Source organism: Artemia franciscana, unplaced genomic scaffold (genome assembly GCF_032884065.1).
Source record: "Artemia franciscana unplaced genomic scaffold, ASM3288406v1 Scaffold_601, whole genome shotgun sequence".
Taxonomy (NCBI): domain Eukaryota; kingdom Metazoa; phylum Arthropoda; class Branchiopoda; order Anostraca; family Artemiidae; genus Artemia; species Artemia franciscana.
The window spans coordinates 24693-44046 of NW_027066312.1; the positions used below are offsets into that span (position 1 = coordinate 24693).

General features: G+C 35.0%; 2 protein-coding genes across 2 annotated transcripts in view; both read right to left on the minus strand.

Moving 5' to 3' along the window:
• Positions 1 to 1541: 1541 nt before the first annotated feature.
• On the minus strand, positions 1542 to 13305 carry LOC136043440 (restin homolog). The gene is made up of 4 exons (XM_065728357.1): positions 12512 to 13305; positions 7729 to 7943; positions 4870 to 4997; positions 1542 to 1921 (listed from the first exon to the last, which is right to left on the minus strand). The coding sequence occupies exons 1-4, from the start codon at positions 13301 to 13303 to the stop codon at positions 1638 to 1640; spliced, it is 1419 nt and encodes a 472-aa protein (XP_065584429.1). The 5' UTR covers positions 13304 to 13305; the 3' UTR covers positions 1542 to 1637.
• Positions 13306 to 13726: 421 nt separating this feature from the next.
• Positions 13727 to 19354, minus strand: part of LOC136043439 (kinesin-like protein KIF20B) — an 82915-nt gene continuing 77287 nt past the window's right edge. The window contains exons 10-11 of the mRNA XM_065728356.1: positions 16668 to 16831; positions 13727 to 14098 (exon numbers count right to left, since the gene is read on the minus strand). Of these exons, the coding sequence (XP_065584428.1) occupies positions 13727 to 14098; positions 16668 to 16831 (536 nt within the window). The remainder of the gene's footprint in view (positions 14099 to 16667; positions 16832 to 19354) is intronic.

Here is a 19354-nt window from a genome sequence, read left to right on the forward strand (position 1 = left end):
TACTCGCACCTGTAAGTACAATCACTTACGACTGTGACTACTTGTGACTGTGACTACTTGTAGCTCTGATAGTGACTAATTGCGACTCTAATCGCTTGTGAATGCAACTACTTGCGACAGTGACTTGACTATTTGTAACTGTAACTATTTTGAATGGAATTACTGGTGCCTGCAACCATTTACTACTTATGTTGTGCGACCACGGGTGACTGTGACTATTTGCGACTGAGGCTACTTTTGACTATGACTCTAGTTACTTGCAGCTGCAATTACTTGCGACTGGAAATTTTATATTATGATTTTTAATCAGTAATAGTTCTCGGAACTTTAAAAATATGTGTCTTAGTTACTTTGTTGTCAATGATTAATGTGAATCTTAATTTTTGAATAAATGAAAACGAAAAAAAGATGGTAATGGTAAATTATTCTGAGGTGCAACCTTTACATTAAAAACAAAATTAGTTAATAATAGGTCTCTTCCTGATGATTTTGACCAATTTGATTGTAGTGCTGAGCCAATTTGGGATGAAAGTCTAGCGTGACAAAACTCACCAACGTCGTAGAAGGAGGAAATTAAAATTGGACTCTGCATTGATAAGAGGAGAATTTTTTGGTGAATGGTAAATTTTTTGGTAAAATCCTTCTTTTAAATGCGTTTAGTGTTCTTCAGAACTTGCAATTGTTTTTGTTGTTTCAGGCTATGTTTTGACTATGATGTAATTGTGTTTGTACTGGTTTATCCACACTTTTTAACTACTAAGGTCCTTGCGTTAGCCAGGCAGTTTTGTACAGCTTAGTTTGAACTCTGGGCCCCGCGTTACTCAGCCAAAATCAAACCTACTGCGCCATCACATGTCTTGTCATTGATATCCTTACTGAGTGGTTCCATTTCAACAAGCAGTGGCATCTTGGATTAGTTAGTTACGGTATGTCTTTGATTCAAAGCGATGACGCATTATGTAGCCCAAAGCCTTTTAAACGTGTTTAGAAGAAATAAATGGAATAGGCTTAATCAGGCTCCTATAATTAACTAATGATTCTGTTCTAGCTACCCAAAAACGCCCTCTATCGAGTGCCCAAATAAGATGGGTTCTAGGAGGTTAGCTTTTATTCCAAGTATCGTTTAGGCCTTAATAGCCTAGTTTCTTTCTTTTCTATAAAGTAGCCTAGGTTTAGGCTAGGAAACTGCTTTTAACAATTTTTGTGGATCATCTAATGATTCTGTTGATGAAATCTGATGGAGGATTTTATATAAAAATTAAAGAAATCAGCTGAAGTTGATATAACAGGAAACTGTAGGAAGTCAAATTCTAGACAAGCTACTTTTTGCTGCCTTGGTAAATGGTTAGGTTAGGAGATAATAAAATTCTAGTTTAGTGACTTCTTGCTATCTCAGAAAGGGGTTAGGTTTGGAGAATGAAACTTTCAGGGATGGGTCTACAGGCTAAAGTATGTCCTGAGAAGGTATTTAGAAGTACTTACCTCCACTCCCTCTCCCTCTAGAGGGTCCTGACCTTTTATGACCTTTAAAAATACATGTGTTATAAAAGTAAAATTTTATTCCACGCATTCAGATTCAATTAAACAATGCAACAACATTAAGTCACTTTTGGCACAAAGTCACACGTGTATCACAATCACTTTTTAGAAGCTTTTCGAGTCAGTTTCTTCTCAACTAGACGGTGTGCCGGCTCTTCAGCGACAGAAGAAACTGGGGAACAATCTAAAGGGTCATACGATGTGGTGAATAGCTTCTTTGATGACTTAGGGACCTGACCCAGGGGTTTCTTGGTTGGGGTTGGTGAAACTGGGAATTCACTTGTTTGGATAGTAGAATCGCCTTGATTTTCTTTCGTTTCTTCACTAGCTTCCACTTTAGAAACATCATCTTCATTTTTTTTTCTTGGTCTTAAACGTCTTACTAGAAACGACAAAATATAGATTAGATTAGGTTTAGCCTTCATTATTATCACTTATTTTTTCTTTTTTTATTTAACCTATCTCAATTACCAATGTTCAACTTTTTACATTTAGTTAATTAGTAGGCTAGTAAATTTTGTTGAGTCAAAACAAACCTCTTAAGCTTGTCACCTTCAATAATCTAACAAGGTCCTTAATAATCCTTTAAAAAAAAAAAAGAATAGCTTCTAGACTCTCAATATCAGCCCTTCCCATTCTTTAAGTTCTAATCTTCTCATTTTAAAACGAAAAAAGGTTCATATTCACTACTTTGCAAACTCGCCTAAAAAACTGAGAATGTTAAGGCGGGACCAAAAACATTTTAAATGATCATGTCCGTACAGATATGCACACAAGTTTCTTTTTTTTCTTTTTCTTAAGGGGCGGCCAATGACAAGAAACGAATTTATCGATGATTTGAACCAGACTACTACTACTACTACTAACAACTTTCTGCAGTTCCAAGCCGCCTGAGGCCAATACAGCTACGCAAGCTCCTGCTCCATCCAATCTATTCAAAGCCTCCTTCTTTACACCCTCCCAGGAAGTTCCTATTTCCCTTGAATATTTCTTTATGACACCCTCCCACCCCAACTACGGACGACTTGCTTTCCGTCTAGTCCTAGACGGTTGGGCGAAAAGGACTATCTTCGGTAGTCTGTCATCCTTCATCCGCAGAAAGTGCCCTAGCCATCTTAACTTTTCTCTCATTGTAGCCCTAGAAAGCATGATTGAGCCATGCTTTTCATACAGTCTATTCTTTGAGGTACGGCCAGTCAGTATGCCAAAAACAATGCGTAGGAAATTTCTTTTAACTAATAAGAGAGAGAGAAGAAAATTAAACCTGATTGGCGTTTTTCCAGTTTATCCGCTTTTTCTGCTTTCCTATACATTCTAACAGTATAATATAGCACATTTTGACTTTCTGCACAAACCCTTTCTATTTCTATTCAATGTTTCTGCTTTTCTAACAGCATAATATAACACATTTTGACTTACTGCACATACCTTTTCAATTGTGTTCTCAATAGAGAACATAAATGTCATAGAAGACCACCGTTGATTAAGTTCCCCTGTCAAATACAATTCAATATGGCTCTATTAAACTCCATGAAAAAGAGAGAAAATAAAAACCCCAAAAGGCAACCGATTTGGCAATCTTGTCAGTTTAACATATTTGTCGGCTTGAATTTCTTATCTTAGTTATACTCTTTAGCCTTGAGTATTCTCGTTAGCACTGTTGCCAACCGAGTATTATTCCCGTCAATATTACCATTTCTAAAAAGTTTAAATTTTTGCTTTTGACTATTTAGAAGTTAATATTTTTATTTCGCGAACGAATATTTACAAAATGAAATCTACAATCAGCTTTAAACCAGAGATACCAGTTTTTTTTTTGCGGGGGAGCAACAAAACATTTAGGGGACCAAATGATAATAGTTTGTTTACGAATAATTTTGAGCAGCCTTGAATAAGAAGTGTCTAGAAACTAAAGGGTAATTTCAGGGTAGAGGAGGGGGGTGGGCCCGAAATCAGCTAGAAAGATAATTTGACGATTAGAAGTTGGACAAGTAAATAAAACTCTTAAGTTTGACAGCCACATAAAACTCTGGAGAGGATGAAGTTTCGATTTGAAAATCGGATAACTAGAATGACATTAAAGAAATGTGACGCTTTAATTTTTAGAAAATAAGACGAAATTTCAAAGAACATTTATTTTGAAAAAATTACATACAAAAAGGTAGGAACAATCACAAGTTTTCTAGTTTCAGGCTGTTTTTAAGGACCCGTTGAACAATTCTAAGCGTTTTAAGGGCGTATTCGAACAAATGATAAGCTGGCTTTTTCGCAGAAAAGGTTGCGTATTCTTGGCAAATTATTTTAAATTTCTAAAACATTGACAATGAATAAAGATAACTTGCTTGTCAAACTATTAAGTAGCATATTAAATGAACTAGCAAGTCCACAAGTCTTAAAAAAAAAACAATCCAAGAAAATGAGAAAATCGCTCAAGTTTAACAGCTAACCTTAAAAAACGCTCAAAATGAGCGTTTAACTGGCGTGAAATACGGATTTTTTGAATAAACACGAGACCGTCTTTAGCCTGAAAACACATTTTTGTACAGTACATCTGGGTAGCCGGGTTGGTAAGAAAATATTTATTCTGGAACAATTCGGAACATTAGAAATATTTCCAAAGAACGCATTACCTTATAAAAAAAATACCGTATTAAGTGTAACAAAGTATTATTAAAAGAAAACAAATTAAAAATGAAAATAAAATCTAAAATCAAAGACAAATTCTTCTTTTTCCTTTTTAAATGTGTTTCAAATTCTTACTTTCTCAACGCTGAGGATTCCGTGCTGCATACAGGCAAAACTTTCGTTTCAACATTTTGATTAAATTAAAAAAAAAACTAGTTTTTTTTAACTGAAAGTAAGCAGCAACATTAAAACTTAAAACGAGAAGAAATTAATCCATATATGAAAGGGGCTGTTCCCTCCTCAACGCCGCCCCGCTCTTTACGCTAAAGTTTGACTCTTTCTCTCAACTCTACTTTTTAAAACAGTAAAACGCTTTAGCGTAAAGAGCAAAGCGTTGAGGAGGGTACAGCTCTCCTCAACTCAACTCCTCCTCCTCAAGATTAAATTTGAAACTTATATATTTCAAATCACCATTAAAATGCGATTCTTCTGATGTAATTATTGGTACCAAAATTCCGTTTTTTAGAGTTTCGGTTACTATTGAGCCGGGTCGCTCCTTACTACCGTTCGTTACCACGAACTGTTTGATTTGCCAGGTTTTTCACACGTTCTTTTTTCAGAGTTTTAATCTACAGCTTTATTATGATAAGCCAATCTGGCTTTATATCTTTTTATATTCCTACGTACATTAACAAGATAACTAACCAGTGGGAGGTATGAGTTCATCATCTGCTTGAATTGCTTTCCGGGTTGGTGTCTTAGTTCGTCTACCGCGTTTTCCTTCATCACCACGAGAGGGTTTGCTGCCACTCTTGGAGGAATCACGAGCAGGGCTGTAGAAGTGAAAGAATTTCAGATATTTTGTCAAAATTCCAGACTTTATTGGAGGTTTAAATAATAAAGAAACGATAATAAAGTAAATCTGACACTGACAACCTCCAAGCTGTAATAACTTAACTGAAAAAAGCTTCCAATTAAAAGTAAAGAACAATATCGGTTGGTATTACGATTTGTAGACTGAAGGTTTCAGATGTTACGAACGTGGAACATCATCTATCTGCTATTTTGATCAAAAGTGACAAATTTTAACGTTAACTGCATAAAACAAGTTAAAGATTTTTTTTCAATTCCTTCAAATAAAATGTTTTTAGACAAGAAAAATAAAAAAAAGATTTAGTCATAATTAATTGATCATATATGGAATACACGGTGCTAAAAACCAGAAGACACAGCTTGCATCCACGTTGTCAAAAAGATATATCTGCAATATGTTAAGAGGTACTAAGTTGAAACACTAAGAGAATATTTAGGGGGATCAGGTGGGATTGCTTCAAATTTTAACTTTAACTCCATATAACTAGATCAAATCATTAGACCACCTAAACTGTTTTTTTAGGAATAGTGAATCAGAACCAAAACAAATTGTACACGCTTAAATAGTCGTTTCAAAGGGGTTTACTAGCTCTGATCCCCCTCCCCTCAAAGAGTGTGGGTAACTCATGAGTGGAAACTGGCACTAGTGTCGGCAGGAAAATCAACGCCATCTAGCTTTTGGCTTAGCTTGGCATTTCTTCAGTCGCTGTAATCGTTTTCTGTCAGAAACTGAGATCAGACGCTTATTACTACACTAATTTTTACCAATTACACACAATAAATAACTATTCTCATTAATACACTAAAAAAAAAAAAGAAGAAAAAGCCAATCGTCACCAAACGTTAGATCACGTTAATTTTTTTTGTCGACACTAGCGGCAGTTCCCATTTTTGTAAGTTACCCATACTCTTTCATCCTCTACCCTCCTCAGACATGTAAACTACATATGAATATGTTACACATTTTTATACTTGAGCTTATCACTTAATTTTTGAATTTTCATCGGTTACGCACTTTTTATTTCAAAGTTCATCGATTCCAAATTCATATAATGTCATAGAATTAATATTGTGATATACTATTATTATATTTAAAATTACTGTCAATTAAGCTATGTTTTTTAGTAGTCCTGCCCGGAGATTTAGCACGCATTCCTTTTTGAGATGGGAGAGAGAATCAGTAAAACAAGGTGAAGTAAACGATCAATATAAGAACTGAGATTAAAAATTTTGGCGTCCATACGCGAAGGCCCCTATACCCCTCGTGTACGACTGAATATTGCAAAAGTCTACGATCATTAGAGCTTGAGTTTTAAAGTCCATATAAATCGTTAGTTAAGGTTTTCACAAGACATTCTCACTAGAAGTTAAATCTTTGAAAAATAAAGTATTTAACCATTCACTAGATGGTTCGAGAGAAGGGTGTAAAAAAAGAAAGAAAAAAAGATTAGAGAAGACCTCTTCAATCCCAATGGGGTATATTCATGTTACCAATACCATAATCCAAAATAGTAAGAAAAGCTTTTTTGTAATTTTTTTTTTTATTCTCCAAGTTTCAAGGCTTTTTCTGCCTTTAATCGTGGTTGCCTACCGAAAAACTTGTAATAAAACCTCAGCAAATCTGAGTGGTACATTAAAATTTGGTAAAATCTCCGCTAGTTCTGTCAAAAGTCCTAGAAACACACGCTGTTCCTTCACAGAACCATATGTAGATCATAGAAAAAAAAAGAAATAAGCCATAAAAGAAGAAAAAAAGTTTAAAAAAAACTACAAATAATATATTAAAGAATAATTTAGGAAGAAAGTACATGACGATAAAATGAAATCCATTTCAAAATTCGTCGGTTCACTTAACATGCAAAAATTATTCAAAAACACTAAATATACATTGGACAGAAAACCCACACTCAATTCAATTTCCAAAAATTTCCTAAACTTTCCAAAAAATTCCTGAGAAAAGACAAAAGGAAATTGGTTAGAAAAAGATAAAGGTAAGATATAAAACCGCCTTTAGAATGAACCAAATTTTCTGAGCAATCTTATCCTCCTCTTCCTCCCCTACTAATAGATCAATCGTAAAATCAGTCCCTTTAAGACCTTCCTGTGATGGATACAATTTTCTGTGAGAACTGAAGCAATTATGGAGAGAAATGCTGATGAATCCAAAGCGCAAAATTTTCAAAACTAGAACTAAAACTTGGCAATTTCGTCGTTTGAGAAACGCCTACACATTGTTTTGCGATTTACAGTATTGTAGTTTTACACTTATTTTGAATGCTCCACGTGTTTGAACGGTTTAAATATTCCAATCTTTGTTTACTTACTGGTAGTCCCACTTATGGGTAGTTCCACTTATTTTCAATTTTAAATTTTTTCATTGGTTCCGACTATTCATCAGTCAACGTTTATGCTCTTACAAGATACCAGAACCTTGTCAGTGAACTAGAAAAACATACCTTTTGCACTTAAAAATCAACAAAACAAACGAATGAAGAGCTATATACTAATTACTGCTCTTTCATAAAATTACCAAGTTCATTGTAACTTAAAATAGTTATGCATAAAATAATTTTATATGAATTACTAGGAGTTCGATCTTACGAAATCCCAAATTTACCTATTTTCGAAAAAAAGAAGAAAAATCTTTTACGAAAGTGCCTAGAATAATCTAGTAAAAAAAAGAATAAGAACCTCGGTTTGGTAACTCTTATAGAGATGTCACTCGGCAGCGTAGATATGCTCATAAAATTGTCGGTTTCTTCCTCGGTTTCTGTTACCTCTTGAAAATAGAGGAGTTCCACAGGGGATAATGTGATGTTTTTGTCGATTTTGTAAACGAGACTCTTCAGCCGTGCAACGTCTGATTCACTAGTCTCTGCTTTGTGCTTCGATTCCTGAAGCTGTTCCTAGAGAAAATAAATTCATACAATCGAATAAGTACAAAAAATACCACGAAATGAAGTAAAACAAGACAGAAAAGGTAAAGAATTGAAAACATTTCTTTATTAGTTGGCTCTTTCAGCAGAATTTTTTTTCTATTATACACTCAGTAGAATATTGTATTGTATTTAGACAGTCAGATTTTCTGTATCAATTATGAAAATGTAGGCAAGTTGAAAAGTAATTTTTTCCCTTTTACATGGAAAAACTGACATTTTTTAAGACCCTAAATGAATAGGGCAATGATAAAGAAATTTTTCCATTAATAGAAATAAATATCTAATGACTGGCCAACACTTTCGTTTTTATTTTTAAATTCTACATGTTTCTGGTTGCAAGGGTTTGTTTCCTACTCTTTAGTGCATTTGCAGACAATTTTGTTTTTACTTTAAAATTTCTTTTTGTTTTTCAATTTCTTTGTTTTTTTCCTTTAGAAGGGAAAAATTAATATTTTATACAAATGCTGGTCGTACAATTGATACTTTAACATATCTCGTTTGTAAAACTTCATACCAAGACCACACCAGCCTCTTCTTCGAACGAACAATAACACAACAACTTGTAACTTCCATGCCTATAATTTACGCATTTCTATGAAATGTACGTACTTAAAGCTCTATCTGAATTGGCACAGGGGCTTATATTAAGCGGCTTAAATTAAGATGTTATAATTTTCAAGAAGTCCCCAAGCCTTGAGTTTTCAAAATGTAGAAAACCCATACAATATGATAGATATTTCTTTATCCCCCCCTTTGCAAAAAAGGACTGGTCATCTCCTTGGTTGATTGTACGATACGGGTATGCTGTGAAGCACACCTCTCAGAAATTGAGTGGATAAAGGACATACTATTTTGTAATTGAATAAAAAAAAACAAAAAACAAGTTTTTCAACTGAAAGTAAGAAGCAACATTAAAACTTAAAACAAACACAAATTATTACGTATATGAAGGGGATTGATCCCTCCTCGACATCTCACTATTTACACTAAGATTTTTTAGTACCTTTAAAAAAGCTTCTTATTGTTCTGATTAAACGACCCTTGTGCCTCAGGAGTCGTTCTTAAAGGATTGGGACACAATTAAAACTTTAGAGCAAAGAGCGAGGTATTGACAAGAGGGCAAGACCCCTCATATACATATTAATTTCTGTTCGTTTGAAGTTAATGTTACTCCTTACTTTCAGTTCGAAAAACTTGTATTTTTTAAATTTAATTTCTGATCGTTTTTTAAATAATCACAGGAAATCTGGCCCCCTCCACGGAGAAATTCCCCTTCCCACGAAAATATCCTCTAGACGATTTAATCCCGGTGAAAATTTACCCCGGACAATTACCCTTAACAACTCCAAGAGTTAAATTGAGATAAAAAAGACAAAGCAAGAGGTATAAAAAGAATCTTGTATTGGAATTCTGGCAAATTCCCTCAGTGTAAAATTCTCCCTCTGGAAACTCCCCCACCCTTGCAAAATTCTCCTGTGGAAAAAACCCAAACTGGAAATTCCCCCCCCCCAAAATGTATACATACTTTCCAAAAGCAAATACTATGCGTAAGCAATGGACAAATTTTAAAACTTAAACATCTTTCCCCTGGTGTTATTGGGGGTCATGTAAAGTCCAAAGACAGGGTTTTATTGGACCTTTCAACTATGGTGAAGAAAATAGCGATCTCGAAATTTTGATCGAAAAAACACAAATTTTCTCAGGCTCGTAGTCCTTGATGTGTAACACTAAACTTAATGAAACTTATATACTTGTCATCAGAGTAATAAACCGATTCTTTGATATATCTATCGGTATCAAAATTCCGATTTTTTAGAGTTTCGGTTACAAATGAACCACGTCCCTCTTTACTTACAATTTGTCACCACGTACTGTTTGATGGATATCCAATAAATTTACTGGATTCATTACAGAGAAAAGGTTAAAAAAGCAGTAAAAGATACTAAAACAACACAATCTCTAATTGAAAGCATTGCAGTCAAAATTTTGAGTCAAAAAGAAATATTTTACAGTTTTGCCCTATTTTCCAAAACTGGGAGACCAACCGAAAAAGATTCTTCTAAAAAATATACACCAAAAATTAGCCTTCAATAGAGAGGAACTTTTTGAGCCCAAATTATATGAACTTATTAGTAGAGATTTTTCACATTTACATCAAAATATTTGGCAACCTAATAAAATGCCAGATGATAACAGACCTGGTAAGCAATTAACCTTTAAAAAGGCATCAAATAAAATGAACCCAGATTTAGCAAAGCTTTTTGAGTTGACTAGCCATTATTAACAAATACAATTTTTTAATTGGAAAAGAGGGCATGTTTATAATGCTAGTTTTACTTATTCCATTTTAAGTATTACTTATATATTCCAAGTAGCATTTGTATTACACACACACACACAAAAGAGAAGATAACGAGGAAATTTGGGAAGAGAGTGAATACAACCAAAGTGGGTGTGTCGACTACGTAAGCAACAGCTGTCAGGGGCTAAATACAATACAAATAAATAAAAGAAAACAGACTTGCTCCAAAAATCTTATCAATAAAATAAATTTTAAACCAACATCATAAAATAAGTTTTGAAGAAGCGTCTCAGCTTCCTCGCCTCATCTTGGTTTCAGTCAAGACGGAAAAAGATAGTTCTTCATTCCTGCTACTTAATTTGATTAAGAACTGGAGCAATCTCCCTATTTCAATATTGGCCCTTTGTGCTTCTAATCTCGTATTCATTTTGGAAACAAGTTCATATTCATTGGCTTCTGACTTTAATTCATTCTTTATTAAATACTTTTTTTAAATAATTAATGTTGTGTGCAAAGGTTGAGCTTCTACTCGTAAAAATCTCTATTTTGGGATGTGTTATTATTGCATTTTTCTTTTTATTTCAATTGCTTCACGGACAATTTGCTTGATACCTAATTCGATTCTAATTCTACTTCCTAATTAGAATTGTTTCGTCTAACAGCAGAGAATGGTTGGGGTTATCGACAACGTGGTTGTTTAAAGGGACAGACTGAATGCCAGTTTACCAAAGATTGTCCTTTTCGGCCAACCATCTAGGAATAAACGAAAAGCCGGTCGAGCTTAATATGGTTGGGAGGATGTCGCAAGGAAACATTTAAGGAAAATGGGAACTTCCTGGGAGGGTGTAATATACGGAGGCTTTGAATAGGTTGGGATGGAGGAGGGGCGTGCGTAGCTGTTTTGTCCTCACGCGGCATTATTCTGCAGTGAGTTTTTAGCAGTAGCAGTAAAGCTGAATCAAACGATGTTGAACTATTCGGATGTTTTACCGTATGCCATCCGCGAATGTTTTATTACGTATGATAATTTCGACTCGTCTTAGGTTTCGACAATGCAATATAACCAACACTACGCCATTATGTCTTTAGTTCAATCAGAAATAAACTTACAGAAAAAAACTTTTTTTTATCGAAGTCGCGATAGAACTTGAAATAAGGTAAAAAAAAACTCCTACCGTTCTTTGTCTTAAGGCCATAACAAATACAGAACAAATGAACTGAAAAGAATGAAGATACGCACGAGGCCGTATCCAGGGGGATTACCGGATTCGACCCCCCCCCCCAAAAAAAACTTTGTTCAACTCTTAAAAAGTAACAAAAATGCATATAAACAAATTTTTGATACATTTAATTTTTGTAACCCCCCCCCCAAAAAGTATCCCCGCCCCTTCCGAACAAAAATCCTTGATGCTCCCTTGGATAAGCATCTCAAAGTGAGGAAATGATTGTTACATTTACATATAAGGATTAGGTAATAAACATTTTTCAGAAAGAAATACATTTAATGGGCCATAGGCCCACTTCAGTTCTCTAATCTAGCAGACTGCCCTTCAATAATACAGACTAAGCTTCTATGCATCACTAAGTACTTAAAATAACAAAGACTAATCAATTAAATTATCGCATTAAATATTACTTGATCAAATTAATTATTTTGAATTAATCAATTCAATTTAATTTAATCAAAATTAATTAGAAAAAGCAGGGAGAAACAAAAAAGAACACAAACTAATGAATTAATTAATTGGCTCAATAAGACAGACTAAGCACCCTTCTAGTTAAAAATAGAGCAACATGTCTACTTTGCAACAAAAACAGTTGGTGGTGGAATTGTGGGGGAGGGGGTGCCAAAGGTTGACTTTGACGAATCTCAATCGTATATCAACATGCAAAACTTCATCTCAATGTTAAAACGTTTTAAAAGCTGAAGGTATTAATCAGAAAATACTAATTTTTTTTTTAATTCAGTTTAGGTTCCTCTAGCTTGACTACCCACTTAGGGCACATAGTTTTGTAGCTAGATAAAGATCAGTTACGTGTTACAATTACAAAATCTTATTGAAATCCCCCAGAGATTTTTTCTCCTTAAAATTGGAAAATGGCATCCAAAACTGTGCATTCGTTCACTTTTCTCTCCCCAACCCCTCTCACAAGAAAATTCTCTGATCTACCCTTCTACTCCGAGGACCTGACTGGTGGGTAGTATACAGAGAGAAGAGAATTTTCCACTTACTTTATTAGTGTCAATAATTATATTCAGTCTTCTTATATCTTCTCTTAGTATCGTATCCTTTTCACCACATCTGATGATTTCAGATTTGAGAGAATAGATTTCATTTCCCGATTTTGCTAAAATTTTCTCTTTTTCTGCTAAAATTTTATTTTTTTCACTTTCTAATTTTGATACTTTCTGTCGAAGTGACGTTAAGTCATCAATTTGCTTCACAATTTCACGTTCTTTGTCTGTCAAATTGACAAGTTTCTTTTCTAAAGTGTCAATCAAGCGGCTTTTGTCTTCAACGTCTTTCTTGAGGCATTCTGAAGCAATTTCCATGTCACTAATTTTTGTTTGGAGATCTCCAATATAAGACTTAAGACATGAAGTCTCTTCTTCATTTTTTGCAACAGTCTCTTCCTTTTCTTTTAAAATTCGACTACATTCCATATTCAGCTTAGCAGCTTCCTCTTTTAAAGACGACACCTCAAGTAAGGCTTCTTTGAGACGACACTCATCCTTCAAAATTTGCTCTTCCTTCTCTTTTAGAACATTGTCATTCTCTGTCTTCAGCTGAGTAATTTCCTCTTTCAATACTGAAACTTCACTTAGAGCTTGCCTCAGCTGCGACACATCTTCCAAAAGTAGTGTATTTTCTGTTTTGAATCGAGTAGCATCCTCTTTTAGCGATGTAATTTCAGTGAGAGTGACGTTTAGTTGAAGCTCAATATTAGCAAGTCGTCCATTCTCCTTTGATAATATATCCTTTTCAGTTTGCAGTCTAGCAATTTCTTCTTTCAAGAGTGACATGTCAGATAAAGCAGCTGCAAGTTGAGCTTTAACTATGCCTGACTCATCATTCAAAATCTGCTCTTCCTTCTCCCTCAGAATATTGTCATTCTCTGTCTTCAGCTGAGTAATTTCCTCTTTCAACGCTGAAACATCACTTAAAGCTTGCTTCAGCTGTGACACATCTTCCAAAAGTAGTGCATTTTCCGTTTTTAATCGAGTAGCATGCTCCTTTAGCGATGTAACTTCAGTGAGGGTTGTGTTAAGCTGATGCTCAATATTAGCAAGTCGTTCATTCTCCCTCGATAATGTATTCTTTTCAGTTTGCAATCTAGTAATATCTTCTTTCAAAAGTGAAACGTCGGATAAGGCAGCTGCAAGTTGAGCATCAACTATATCATAATCAGTTTTTAAAGAGACAATACCGTCAGCAAGTTGCTTTTTTTAACCTAAAATTCGGTCTAGATCCACATCTGTCTTCTCCATTTCTGCTAACCTCCTGAGAAGAGAATCCCGTTCTTCACTAATTACTAAAAGCTGATTCTTGAGATCGGCACACTCGATGTTGAGTTTTTCCATCTGACGGATAAGATTTTCTGACTCAATGGGATTGGTAGAAGAACCTGAAGGTTTCTTCGGAGTCTTAGTTTTGGCAATCTCTGGGGCTTGTTGAAAGTGTTGAAGCTCCTCATTTAATTGAATTAATTCAAGAGATTGGAGTTCAAAGCTCTTCTTCAGATCTTCCCTGGCTTCTCTCAGCTCTTCTATTAGCTTGTCTTTGTCCTGCAGGTGTTGCTTCATTGCAGAAATTTGTTCCTGAAATAGTAGGAAATAATTAAAGACATTGGAAAGAGGAGCTTCATAGGAAGAAGAGGAACTTCAGAAGATGAAGAAGAAGAGGAGGAACACGTTGCCTATGGCTCTCATTACCTAACGGGTGACAATCCTCAAAATAATAATCTAGAAATCTAATAACAGAAAAGAATAAAATCTAGAACCGTCTCCCTCAATAAAGGGTTTAAATTTCATTCAATCCATCAATTTATTTCAAGGAAACATAGAAAAATTACAAACCTTTAAACCCCCAAAAAGGCTCTTTGGCCTGTGAGAGTGGGAGACTAAGTATTAAACTAAACAATATCACTAAAATCAAACAGAAGGACCAGAAGAAAAAAAGGGGAGAGGAGAAAAAAAACACAGTAAACAACACCATACATGATGTCATAAAACAATCATTCGTTAATAACCATTATCAAATACAATTAACAAAGGAGATGGAAAAGAGAATATAATGGACTGAAATAGAAAAAAAGAAAGCAAAAAATCCTCAATACAGTATGTATGGGAGATCTGCTCCAAAATTATACATATCCACATACCACTGCGCAAGGGACACTGAGATTCTTATAAAAAGCATGACTCGGTAAGTAGTTGAACCTGCTCTCTTTGTGGGGAAAATTGGAATGGACTGGAACATTTTCCGAGTAATTACCAAGGTTTGGTGAATTCAAGGTTTTGAGGGGGTATACCACTCAAACCTTACAGTCCCTGGACTGTACCACTACAGCCCCTCAAAGCCTAAAGGAGCAGTCTCCCTAAGGTTCTCTTGAGCGACAGGTTTCTTCGATAGTTTCTCACAATCGTATAATAAAGGAATAGAAAAGATATACACAAACTAGGAACTACAAGGAATGAATAGAGAAATGTATTCATGCCAAAAAATAACAAAGAAAAGAAATTGGGAACAATCTCTGCAAGGTTCTCTGTTTTTATTTATTTTTTTTTTTTTTTTTGTCAAAACAGAAGTGATAAAGGAATAGAAAGGACAGACAAAAACTAAAAAACTTAAAGGAACGAATAGAGAAGGGTTTTCATCATAAGAAAATTGACAGAAGAAAAAAAAATGGGAAATATCCCCGCAAGGTTCGCAAGAATGAGAACTTCCTCCAAATATCTTGTCACAACTCTATTCACAAACGCATAAAATAGATAGACAAGACTAGGAACGAAAACGAGTGAATAGAGAAATGTATCTATGAAAGAAACTGACAGAAAAAAAAGCGGGAACAGTCACCACAAGCTCTCCTCTGCTTCAATTTTTTGTCACTAAAGAAGTATGGAAAGGAAGAATAGAGAAGAACAGAAAGGAAAGGGAAGACGAAAACTAAAAACTAAACGAAACGACTAGAGAAGGGAATGAAAAGAAAATTGACAGACAAAAAAATGGGAACAGTCCCGCAAGATTTGCAAGAGTGAGACCTTCCTTCGAATATTTTGTCTCACTTACAAAGGAATAAAATAGATAGACAAAAATGGAACGAAAACGAATGAATACAGAAACGTATTTATGAAAGAAACTGACTGAGGAAAAAAATTGGGAAAAATCACCACAGGCTTCTCTGCTTCAATTTTTTTTTGTCAACAAAAAAGTACGGAAAGAAAGAATAGAGAAGAACAGAAAGGAAAGGAAAGACGAAACTAAAAGCTAAATGAAAGGAAAAGAGAAGGGAACGAAAAGAGAACTGACAGAAAAAAAAATGAGGACAGTCCCGCAAGATTTGTAAGAGTGAGAGCTTCTTTAGAATATTTTGTCGCAACTCTACTAACAAAATAATAAGATACATAGACAAAAGCTAGGAACGAGTGCAAATGAATAGAAAAAATGAATTTATGAAACAACCAAAAGAAACGAATAGAGAAAGGTTTTATCAAAAGAAAATTACAGAAAAAAAGGGAACAGTCCCCGCAAGGTTCACAAGAGTGAGAGCTTCCTTCGAATATTTTGTCACAACTCCACTCACAAAATAATAAAATACATAGACAAAAACTAGGAACGAAAACGAATGAAGAGAGAAATGCATTTATAAAAGAAACTGAGAAAAAAAAAATGGCAACAGTCGCCAAAAGCTTCTCTCCTTTGATTTGTTTTTCGTCGCAAAGGAAGTATAGAAAGAAAGAAAAAGAAACATAATATAGAAGAACAGGAGGGAAAAATGACAACCAAATAGAACGAACAGAAGGTTTTTATAAAAAGAAAATTGACAGAAAAAAAGGGATCAGTCCCCACGAGGTTAGCTGGAATGACACACAGCTTTCTTTAAATATTTTGCACAACCCTAGAAATAAAGGAATAAGATAGACAGATGAAGATTACAAACTAAACCAAAAGAAGCGAAAAACACATTTATGACAAAAAACTGACAAATAAAAAAAAGAAAGAGAACAGTCTCCGCAAGGCTCTCTAGTATGACAATTGGCTTCGAGTTTTTCATCACAACTGAAGTGATAAAGTAATACAATAGAAAGACAAGAATTAGGAACTAAAAGGAATGAATAAAGAAAGGCATATAAACAGAATACGAACAGAGAAATTGTTTGAACACACCTTGTCTGCAGAACCTTGTTCATCAGCTTTTTCAACGGATTCCAGATACAACACCTTGAAATTTTCAAGTTCAGTAATCTTGTCTTTCAATTGTTCATTTTCGGCCTCCATTAACTGGCGAGTATTTTCTGACTTCTCAAATTCCTCGCTAAGCTTTCGGTGTTCTATAAGAAAAAGACTGGTTTAAAAACTCATTTTTCAAAATATACAATGGAAAGGCTTGTCAAAAGAAGTAGTATCCATCCTTTATAAAACACATCCACTATATTATGAAAAAAGAAAGTGCAGTAAAGAAACTTTCTTTTTTAGCTTTTGAATTTTACGGGAATGGTCTTTTAATAGGCCTTTCACTTTTACAAATAGATTTTTCCACAGACCTATAATTTGTCAAATAAGTTTACCAGCATATCGACCAAATTTTAGCTCTTAGATTAATTACTGAGAAGTCTGAATCATCAAATCCCTTTAGTCTTCAGCGTTATAAATTATAAAAAGGCATTCGGCCAATAGAAGAGCGTTAGCGAAGGTTTAACGACAAGAAATAAAATATCACGCCATCTACTATTTGGTGAAATTTGGCATTTTCACCAGTGTAATAATAAGAACAATCAGTTTTTTTGAATAATTGGTAAAGTTAGGGTGACAATTATACGATTACAAAGTTTGAAAAAATGCCAAACGTCGCCAAGCACCAGAAAGGGCTGATAGTATTTTCTGGTCGATACCAACACCAGTTTCCACTCTTATAAGAAATCCACACTTTTTGGCCCTATTCTTGTAAGTTGTACCAGATAAGCAAAATAAAGTGATTTGTTCTATTTACGAGAATAATATTGCTGTGGTTTATGACGTAAGGTTAGCAGTTAGTTTGGTAATGAATCAGGAGTTCAGCAGGGTCGTGTTCCATCCCCTTTAATACGGATCATTTTGATTGACTTTGTCTTAAGGAGTGCAGGAGAGACAGTGGGAGAATGCAAAATCAAACAGGGCTGAAAAACTTTCCTGGACTTACATTATGCTGACAATTGAAGCATCCTAGGTGAAAGTTTGAGGAAAATGAATGAGCATTTAGAGTTTTTGCGAGTTCAGGGTTCTATAAGAAGTTTGATAATTGATGTTAAGAAGACTAAGTCGCTAAGGCTAGGAATAAGTAAAGATGGAAAGGGAACGTTGGGCAGCGAAAAGATTGATCAAGTGGACAGCTTCACTTACCTTGGTAGCATTATTAGTAAAGACGGCGGGAGCAGTGAAAATGTTAAAAGTAGAATAACAAAGGCCCAGGGTATTTTTTCACAATTAAAAAAGTTGGAAGAATAGAAAGATAAGTCTGCGAGCCAAGATTAGAATATTGGAAGCTACAGTGATAGCAGTGGTCAAATAGGGTTCTGAAACATGAGCACTCAGGAAAACGGACAAAGATTTGCTAGATATTTTCCAGAGAAATTTTCTACGGATTGTTCTGGGTACCCACTCACTGACCGCATTTCAAACAGCAGGTCTTGCGAAAAGTATGGTTCAATCCGGCTTTCTCAAGCTATAATGAGAGAAAGGTTGAGATGGCTAGACACCTTCTGCAGATGAAGCAAAGAAGGACAAATTGCCGAAGATTGTCTTTTTCGGCCAACCAAAGAGGGCTAAACGCAAAGCAGGTCGTCTTCGATTGGGATGGGAGAATGTAAAGGAATATTTAAAGGATATGGGAACTTCCTGAGAGGATGTACAGAGGAAAGCTTCGAATAAATTAGGATGGAGAAGGAGCGTGCGAAGCTGTGTTGGCCTCACGTGGCTTGTTGCTTCGGTGAGTTGTTAATAGAAGTAGTAATTTACCTTCACGGAATACAGGAAATTTCTTTGTAGCCTATATTTCAAATAATGTAATACTAATACCCAAGGGTGTATCCAAGATTTTTGTTGGGGGAGGGGGGATATTTTATACACCGCTTTCCGGACAGGTAAATACTAACTCTTGAATTTTTACCAAATAGGTCTTTCAATAGGCCTTCAATTTGCTGATTAGGTCTTCCAGTTTAAAAAAAAGTAAATAGAAAGAATCCAGAACATGTGCTAAGACCCTTCATCTATCTAATGAATCATCATGGTGGTTCCTTAGTCATGTACGGTGGTTCTTTAGTAATTTATGCAATGCCAAAATTACGCCAATTGACAGCATACATACTGCAAATATGCTTAAGTGAATCGCAGCCTAAATATCTTTAGCTCCTCCCCCATTTTTCGAGATCGACTTGGTGCGTCCAATGCCCCCAAAGAGTTTTGGCTTGATCCAACGAGCCTTTTCTGAGATATTACAGAGAGACCAGTTTATAGCCTGGCAACACATGATGTATTTCTATTTATCTTTGAATTCTGTTTAAAACAAAAAACATTTTTAACCCCCCCACCAAAAAAAAAACGAAGTCCCCTTACCCCCTCCCCTTAAAACTACCTGCCGAAGGCTTCAATTCTACCCCTATACCCCCGCCTTTCCCGAGATACTGTAGTGTTGCTAATTTGACAATCTTGATATACAAAATGTGTTTCAATTTACCTCTGCCCCTACCCACCAGTTAAAACTTGGAATGAAAACCCTTTCTTTTACATGCGATTTTCATTTATTCTTAAAGTTATCCTGTACGGCTTCGACGATCATCGATTTGCTTTTGTATCGTTCACACTTTTTAAAGATTTTT